Here is a 10,000-nt window from a genome sequence, read left to right as displayed (position 1 = left end):
TATATACTCGAGTATAAGCCGAGATTTTCAGCACGATTTTTCATGCTGAACCCCCCCCCCCCCCCTCGGCTTATACTCGAGTGAACTCTCCACCCGCAGTGGTCTTCAACCTGCGGACCTCCAGAGGTTTAAAAACTACAACTCCCAGCAAGCCCGGGTTGAAGACCACTGCGGCCTTGGACATCATCCAGCCCCCTCTCACCCCCTTTAGTTCTGTACAGTACTCGCCTCCGCTCGGCGCTGGTCCGGTGCTGCAGGACTGTCCGGTGAGGAGGGCGTCTGGTGGGATCTGGGCTGCTATCTTCACCGGGGAGGCCTCTTCTAAGCGCAAGGGGGGGGGGGGGGGGTGGTTACTTCCTCCCGTCCTGCCCGGCCCCTGGAAGTCCGGAGAGGATGGGAGGAAGACCGGAGGACGCGACGGGGGACAGGGGAGTGCTGGGGACCGGCCCCGGTACTTACCTCGTCCCTGAAGACCCGGATCCCGGCGAGGAAGATGGCGGCGACAGGTGAGTAGATCTTCAGCCGCGGTCGGGCCCTTTACAACAATGCACGTCGCCGTAAAGTTTTGCAATGGGACCCTGTAAACTACAACTCCCAGCATGCCCAGACAGCCCTTGGCATCTGGGCATGCTGGGAGTTGCAGTTTTGCAACATTTGGAGGTCCACAGTTTGGAGACCACTGTGCCCTTCCAGATGTGGCAAAACTACACATCCTCAGCATGCCCTTACTGTCCAGGCATGCTGGGAGTTGTAGTTCTGTAACATCTGGCCCTTCAGATGTTGCAGAACTACAACTCCCAGCATGCCTGGACAGTTTTGGCATATTGGGAGTTGTAGTTTTGCAACATCTGGAAGGGCACAGATTGGGAACCACTGTATTAGTGGTCTGCAAACTGTAGTCCTCCAGATGTTGCAAAACTACAACTCCCAGCATGCTGGGAGTTGTAGTTGGGCAACATCTGGCTCTAAAAATGTTGCCGAACTACTACTTCCAGCATGCCTGAGAATGCTGGGAGTTGTGGTTTTGCAACAACTGGAGGCACACTGGTTGGAAACATTGTCTGTTTCCTAACGCAGTGTTTCCCAACCCGTGTGCGTCCAGCTGTTGAAAAACTATAACTACCAGCATGCACTGATAAACTGTGCATGCTGGGAGTTGTAGTTTTGTAACAGCTGGAGGTCCCCTCCCCCCTGTGAATGTACAGGGTACATTCACATGGGCAGGGGGCTTACAGTGAGTATCAGGCTGCAAGTTTGCGATGCAGCAAATTTTGCGCGGCAACTCAAACTCGCAGCGGGAAAATCGCTATAACCCCCCGCCCGTGTGACTGTACCCTAAAAACACTACACTACACTAACACAAAATAAAAAGTAAAAAACACTACATATACACATACCCCTACACAGCCCCCCTCCCCTCCCAATAAAAATGAAAAACGTCCGGTACGCCACTGTTTCCAAAATGGAGCCTCCACCTGTTGCAAAACAATAACTCCCAGTATTGCCGGACAGCCGTTGACTGTCCAAGCATGCTGGGAATTTTGCAACAGCTGGAGGCACCCTGTTAGGGGTATTCTACGCCAGTGATTCCCAATGTCCACCCCTATGCAAATCCCTAATCCAGGCCTCAAATGCGCATGGCGCTCTCACTTTGGAGCCCTGTCGTATTTCAAGGCAACAGTTTAGGGTCACATATGGGGTATCCCCGTACTCGGGAGAAATTGTGTTACAAATTTTGGGGGGCTTTTTCTCCTTTAACCCCTTATGAAAAGGTGAAGTTGGGGTCTACAACAGCATGTTAGTGTAAAAAAATAAATTTTTTACACTAACGCTGGTGTTGCCCTATACTTTTCATTTTGACAAGAGGTAAAAGGGAAAAACGCCCCCCAAAATTTGTAATGCAATGTCTCCCGACTATGGAGATACCCCATAAGTGGGCGCAAAGTGCTCTGGGGGCGCACAACAAGGCCCAGAAGGGAGAGTGCACCATGTACATTTGAGGTGATTTGCACAGGGGTGGCTGATTGTTACAGCGGTTTTGACAAACGCAAAAAAAAAAAAACATGTGACCCCATTTCGGAAAGTACACCCCTCACGGAATGTAATGAGGGGTGCAGTGAGAATTTACCCCCCACTGGTGTCTGACAGATCTTTGGAACAGTGGGCTGTGCAAATTAAAAATTTTGTACAGCCCACTGTTCCAAAGTTCTGACAGACACCAGTGGGGGGTAAATGCTCACTGTACCCCTTGTTACGTTCCTCAAGGGGTCTAGTTTCCAAAATGGTATGCCATGTTGGGGTTATTTTGCTGTCCTGGCACCATAGGGGCTTCCTAAATGCGACATGCCACCCGAGCAAAATTTGCTCTCCAAAAGCCAAATATGACTCCTTCTCTTCTGAGCATTGTAGTTCGCCCATAGTGCACTTCAGGTCCACTTATGGCGTACCTTCATACTCAGAAGAGATGGGGTTACAAATTTTGGGGGGGTATTTTCTGCTATTAACCCTTGCAAAAATGTGAAATTTGGGGGGAAACACACATTTTAGTGAAAAAATATATATTTTTTTTTACATATGCAAAAGTCGTGAAACCCCTGTTGGGTATTAAGGCTCACTTTATTCCTTGTTACGTTCCTCAAGGGGTCTAGTTTCCAAAATGGTATGCCATGTGAGGGTTTTTTGCTGTTGTGGCACCATAGGGGCTTCCTAAATGCGACATGCCCCCCGACCAAAATTTGCTCTCCAAAAGCCAAATATGACTCCTTCTCTTCTGAGCGTTTTAGTTCGCCCGTAGTGCACTTCAGGTCGACTTATGGCGTACCTTCATACTCAGAAGAGATGGGGTTACAAATTTTGTGGGGTATTTTCTGCTATTAACCCTTGCAAAAATGTGAAATTTGGGGGAAACACACATTTTAGTGGAAACATTTATTTATTTTTTTTTTACATATGCAAAAGTCGTGAAACACCTGTGGGGTATTAAGGTTCACTTTACCCCTTGTTACGTTCCCCAAGGGGTCTAGTTTCCAAAATGGTATGCCATGTGGGGATTTTTTGCTGTTCTGGTACCATAGGGGCTTCCTAAATGCAACATGCCCCCCAAAAACCATTTCAGAAAAACATACTCTCCAAAATCCCCTTGTCGCTCCTTCGCTTCTGAGACCTCTACTGCGCCCGCCGAACACTTTTCATGGACATATGAGGTATGTCCTTACTCGAGAGAAATTGGGCTACAAATATAAGTATACATTTTCTCCTTTTACCCCTTGTAAAAATTCAAAAATTGGGTCTACAAGAACATGTGAGTGTAAAAAATGAAGATGGTGAATTTTCTCCTTCACTTTGCTGCTATTCCTGTGAAACACCTAAAGGGTTAAAACGCTGACTGAATGTCATTTTGAATACTTTGGGGGGTGCAGTTTTTATAATGGGGTCATTTGTTGGGTTTTTCTAATATGAAGACCCTTCAAATCCACTTCAAACCTGAACTGGTCCCTGAAAAATAGTGAGTTTGAAAATTTTGTGAAAAATTGGAAAATTGCTGCTTAACTTTGAAGCCCTCTGATGTCTTCCAAAAGTAATTTTACGATGCAAACATAAAGTAGACATATTGTATTTGTGAATAAAAAAATTTTTTTATTTGGAATATCCATTTTCCTTACAAGCAGAGAGCTTCAAAGTTAGAAAAATGCAAAATTTTTAATTTTTTTCAGCAAATTTTGGAATTTTTCACTAAGAAACGATGCAAGTATCGACAAAATTTTACCAATAACATAAAGTAGAATATGTCACGAAAAAACAATCTCGGAATCAGAATGATAGGTAAAAGCATCCCAGAGTTATTAATGTTTAAAGTGACAGTGGTCAGATGTTCAAAAAACGCTCCGGTCCTAAGGAGTAAAATGGCCTGGTCCTTAAGGGGTCTGGTCTCCCTTAGCGGACAATATGGGACAGTTTGTTATTCCCTGGCATAGTCCCATAAAACTTTATGTATTTGCACCCTCCGAATAGGGGACACTCCCAATAGTGGACATGGACACACCCGTGCCGAACAACACACTCCCAATAATGGACAGCCAGGCCTATGTGCCAGCCCTAGCTTGTATACAGGGGCCGCCATCAGGGGGATACAGCCAATACCCCAGTAAGGGGCCTGGCCCATGCTGCACCCCTCTGGAGCAGCACCGGCACAGAAACTGAAAACCACTGTTTTAATTAGGGATCGACCGATTATCGGTTTGGCCGATATTATTGGCCGATATTCACGATCTTTGACATTATCGGTATCGGCAATTACCTTGCCGATAATCCGATAATGTCCAGCCCCCCGCCCGCACCGTGCATCACCCCCCCCCCCCCCCCCCACAGCACCGCATGCCGCCCCTCTTGCCTCCCCGATCCCCGGTTTTATAATTACCTGCTCCCGGGGTCTGGGGCCCGTGCTACTTTTGGCTCCTGCTGCGTCACCGTCAGTGCGCACAGTGACAGCTCAGGACGGGAGCCAGAAGTAACGCGGACCCCGGGAACAGGTAATTATAAAACCGGGGAAAGGGGGGGCGGTGCGGGGGTAGGGGGGGGGGATAGTGGCAGTGTGCGGGGGTAGAGGGGGATGGCTGGCTGGGTGGCAGCGGCGGTGTCCGGTGCGGGGGTAGAAGGGATGGCGCTGGGTGGCAGCGGCGGTGTCCGGTGCAGGGGTAGGGGGATGGCTGGGGGGGATGGCTGGGTGGCAGCGGCGGGGGTAGGGGGGATGGCTGGGGGGGAGCGGCGGTGGTTGGGAAGAGAGAAGCGGGTGGCGGCGGCGGTGGTCTGATTCAGCCAAAGCCGCTGCAGTTCATTGATTTAAAGCACCCGCTTTAAATCAATGATCTGCAGCGGCTTCTCGGGCGGTGGAGAAATAGCTGATAACTTATACTGGAATATCACTATGTTATCGGCTATCGGCCCTAAAAAAACGATATCGGTCGATCCCTAGTTTTAACAGTGGTCTCCTGCTTCTGTGCGCCCGCTGGCCACATCATTTGCCCCCCTCTGATTCCCCCGTGCCACTGTATCCCCCGTGCCATTTAATTCCCCCTTTTATTACCCTCTGTGCAAATTCATCACCCCTGCCATTTCTCCTCCTCCAGGAATCTCCATACTTTTTATTTTCACAAGCGTTAAAAGGAAAAAGACCCCCAAAATTTGAAACGTAATTTCTCCTGAGTACGGAAATACCCCATATGTGGGCGTAAAATGCTCTGCGGGCGCACAACAAGGCTCAGGAGTGAGAGCGCACTATGTACATTTGAGGCCTAAATTGGTGATTTGCACTGGGATGGCTGATTTTACAGAGGTTCTGACATAAACGCAAAAAAAGAAATAACCACATGTGACCACATTTTGGAAACTACACACCTACACACGTAACAAGGGGTATAGTGAGCCTTAACACCCCACAGGTGTTTAATGAAAATTCTACAAAGTTGGATGAAAAAATGAAGAAAAAAACATTGTTCACTAAAATGCTGGTGTTACCCAAAAATTTTCATTTTCACAAGGGAAAATGGAAAAAAAGCCCCCCAAAATTTGTAACCCCATTTCTTCTGAGTAAGAACATACCTCATATGTGGATGTAAAGTGCTCTGCGTGCGAACTACAATGTTCAGAAGAGGAGTTCCATTGGGCTTTTGAAGAGAAAATTTGTCCGGAATTGAAGGCAACGTGTGTTAACAAAGCCCCCATAGAGCCGGAACAATGGACCCCCCCACACACATGTGACCCCATTTTGGAAACTACACCCCTCGTAATGTAATAAGGGGTACAGTGAGCATTTACGCCCCACAGGTGTCTGACAGACTTTTGGAACAGTGGTCCGTGAAAATGAAAAATATAATATGTAAATAATGTTAATATAACCTTTTTTACGTGCCTTGAGGGGTGTAGTTTCCAAAATGGTATGCCATGTTTTTTTTTTTATTTTTTTTATTTTTTTTTGTTTTTTTTTTGCTTTTCTGGCACCATAGGGGCTTCCTAAATGTGACATGCCCCCCAAAAACCATTTCAGAAAAACTCACTCTCCAAAATCCCACTGTCACTCCTTCCCTTCTGAGCCCTCTACTGCGCCCGCCTAACACTTGACATACACATATGAGGTATTTTCTTACTCGAGAGAAATTGGATTAAACATTTTAGGAAGATTTCTCTCCTTTTAACCCTTGTAAAATTCAATAACTGGGTCTACAACAAGAAGCCAGTGTAAAAAAATGAAGATTTTGAATTTTGTCCTTCAATTTGCTGCCTATCCTGTGAAACACCTAAAGGGTTAACAAACCTTTTGAATGTCATTTTGAATACTTTGAAGGGTGCAGTTTTTATAATGGGGTCATTTGTGGGGTATTTCTAATATGAAGGCTCTTCAAATCCTCTTCAAAACAGAACTGGTCCCTGAAAAATTTAGATTTTGAAAATTTTGGGAAAAATTGGAAAATTGCTGCTATACTTTGAAGCCCTCTGATGTCTTTCAAAAGTAAAAACATGTCAACTTTATGATGGAAACCTAAAGTAGACTAGACATATTGTATTTTTGAATCAAAATATAATTTATTTGGAATATTCATTTTCCTTATAAGCAGAGAGCGTCAAATATATTTTGTAATTTTTCACCAAGAAATGATGCAAGTATCCACAAAATTTTACCACTAACATAAAGTAGAATATGTCATGAAAAAACAATCACTGAATCAGAATGAAAGGTAAAAGCATCCCAGAGTTAGTAATGTTTAAAATGACAGTGGTCAGATGGGCAAAAATTGTCCGGGTCCTACAGTGAAAATTGGCTTGGTCCTTAAGGGGTTAATTATTACTAATGTCAGTGCCACAAAAGATTCCAATTGTGTTGAGAAATATGTCTTTTCTATGTAATCCTAGAGTGGATGGTCTGTAAACTTGTTACAGCCATTATATGTTAAAATAGCAACATAGCTTTTTGTGTGTTCTTGGGGAAACCTTAATTTTAAGAATTTTCTTTATTTTTATGTAGGCTGCCGGCTTGGCTACAATGATTTCTACAATGAGACCAGATATTGACAATATGGATGAATATGTCCGTAATACAACTGCCAGAGCTTTTGCAGTTGTTGCCTCTGCTCTTGGAATTCCTTCCTTGCTTCCTTTCTTGAAGGCTGTCTGCAAAAGTAAGAAGTCATGGCAAGCACGGCACACTGGAATCAAGATTGTGCAACAAATTGCTATTCTTATGGGATGTGCCATTTTGCCACATCTCAGAAGTTTGGTAGAGATTATTGAACATGGTAAGATTGAAAGTTTTGACATAAAAATTCAACCCCTGTACCTGCCATTGTTAAAGTACCAAGAATATGGACACCTTTTTAACAATTTTGAATCCATAGGAAGCCTATACACTTAAATGAAAATGGCAGGCTGTGAAAAACTCAGCATAGGACATTAACCCTGCATCTAGCATTCTACTGAGACCTTTTTATCTCCTGTACGTGGCTCTGATACGCCTTTCTGCCATCCTAGTTGTTCCCTTCCCCGCACATTGTCTTTAAACTACAGGTCCCAGCATTCTTTGCTGCCGCTTTGTGCTCACTTCCTCATAACTGCCGTTTTCTGCCCCAGCCCCAACACTTTGAAGCAACTATTCTCAATCTTTTCATCTGCTGGACTATATAGCAATGATTTACAAAATGGGTACCTACACCTACAAAACTACAACTCCCAGCATTCCCAAAAATTCAAAGGGGGAGATTTATCAAAACCTGTCGAGAGAATAGTTGCTGAGTTGCCAATAGCAACCAATCAGAGCGTCCCTCATTTTTCAGAGGCCTTTTCAAAAATAAAAGCGACCTAATTGGTTGCTATGAGCAACTCAGTAACTTTTCCTCATGACAGGTTTTAAAAAATCTCCCCCAAAGTCAATCTGTGCATGCATGGAGTTGAAGTTTTTAACCTGTTGGAGACGGAGGGCGTACCTGTACACCCTTCGCCTACTCCCTTACTATAACGCGGGGCCACACGGGTCGGACCCGGCCTCTAACAATGGGATCAGTGTCTAATAGTGTGCGGCACTGATCGCGGTGCAGTGCACTATTAACCCTTTAGATGCGGCGTTCAAAGTTGAATGCCACGTCTAAAGTGAAAGTAAACGAATTCCGGTTAGCTCAGAGGGCTGTTCGAGATCGCCGCAGCATCTCGGACAGCTGTAGGAAAGCAGGAGGGTCCCCTTACCTTCCTCCTGGTGTCAGATCGCCGAATGACTGCATGAGTCAAGCGACAGAATCATTGATCAATGGTTTCCTATGAGAAACCATTGATCAATGTAAAAGATCAGTGTGTGTAGTGTTATAGCTCCCTATGGGAGCTATAACAATACAAAAAGAAAGTGAAAAAAAAGTTAAAGATCATTTAAACCCTTCTCTAATAAAAGTTTGAATCACCCCCCTTTTCCCATTTAAAAAAGTGTAAATAAAAATAAACATATGTGATATCGCCGTGTGCAGAAAGTTCTGAATTATAAAAATAGATCATTAATTAAACCGCACGGTCAAGGGTGTACTCGCAAAAGAAATTCATAAGTCCAAAATAGCGTATTTTTGGTCACTTTTTATATCATGAAAATTTTTTATAAAAAGCGATCAAAAAGTCCGATCAATGCAAAAATGGTACCGCTAAAAACTTCAGATCATGGCGCAAAAAATGAGCCCACATACCACCCCGTATGCGGAAAAGTAAAGTTATAGGGGTCAGAAGATGACAATTTTAAACGTATAAATTTTCCTGCATGTAGTTAGGATTTTTTCCAGAAGTACCACAATCAAACCTATAGAAGTAGAGTATTATTTTAATCGTATGGACCTACAGAATAAAGATAAGGTGTCATATTTACCGAAAAATGTACTTCGTAGAAACAGAAGCCCCAAAAAGTTACAAAATTACGTATTTTCTTCAATTTTGTTGCAGGTTCGCTGTAGATTTTTGGGTAAAATAACTGATGTGATTACAAAGTAGAATTGGTGGCGTAAAAAATAAGTAATCATATGGATTTTTAGGTGCAAAATTGAAAGGGTTATAATTTTTAAAAGGAAAGTGAAAAAAAACACTCCGTCCCCAAGGGGTTAAACAACTCAAGGCACCCTTTTTGAGAAACACTGCTACATAGTATAAATAAATATATATTTATCATTTTATATGCTGCATAAAAAATAGTTAAATGCCAAAACAATTACGTACTATGTGTCAAAATATATTTAGTGTATATAGTGCCATGTGTAAACCAAAAAAATTTGTATTTTGTGACGAACTATATAGAAAATCAAAATGTGTAAAATGACATGACAAAAAAGAAATAAAAAAATATAAATGAACTAAATAAAGGCGCTTATTATAAGAAAATATTACATTGAATAAACAAGAAAATAAAAAAATATGAAAATGCAATAATAATTAAAAAAAATTAAAATATTATGAAATAAAGAGTAAAATAAAGAAAAAGTTAAAGGTAAAGCTGATTAATCAACTCGGACCGGTGCTACAGTTTTTCAAGAACACATCAGATAATACCTTCAATAAATGCAATATTGCAACTCGACTTTAGCGCATCATGTGGCCCTATATTAGAGGGAAACTCTCTGGTTGGTAGGACCACTGGTCTCAGCCCTCCTCTAATGACCAGGGACCCATAGTTACCGGGGAGCTCAGGTGTCAGAGACCAAGCAAAGGCCCCAGGCCACCAAATCTAACCCCTACCACCTAATTGGGAGTGCGCCCGCTTTTCAGCAGCGCCCTGTCCCTCCAATGGCACCCTTGCAAGCAGTTTAGACGGGCTGAACCAGTGTCTCGGACCCCTATGGTCCGTGTATATATCAGCTCCCATAATAAAAATAAACAATCAAATATAAAATAATAAATAAAAAACAAATGTGTTTATTGACTAAAATAAATTTTTGTAACAGTGCTACCAGGCAAAATTTACAATTAACAAAAAATTAACAAATTAACA

General features: G+C 43.2%; 1 protein-coding gene across 2 annotated transcripts in view; it reads left to right on the top strand.

Annotated features, from left to right (window-relative positions):
* SF3B1 (splicing factor 3b subunit 1) overlaps nt 1–10,000 on the top strand; it is a 290,537-nt gene that overhangs the window by 210,766 nt on the left and 69,771 nt on the right. For both annotated transcript variants that reach the window (XM_056536403.1, XM_056536402.1), the window contains exon 14: nt 7,019–7,289. In XM_056536403.1, coding sequence (XP_056392378.1) covers nt 7,019–7,289 — 271 coding nt within the window. The remainder of the gene's footprint in view (nt 1–7,018; nt 7,290–10,000) is intronic.

The sequence above is a fragment of the Hyla sarda genome, chromosome 8 (assembly GCF_029499605.1).
Source record: "Hyla sarda isolate aHylSar1 chromosome 8, aHylSar1.hap1, whole genome shotgun sequence".
Taxonomy (NCBI): domain Eukaryota; kingdom Metazoa; phylum Chordata; class Amphibia; order Anura; family Hylidae; genus Hyla; species Hyla sarda.
The sequence above is the reverse complement of the archived record's forward strand: the minus strand, read 5'-3'. Positions and strand labels throughout refer to the sequence as shown.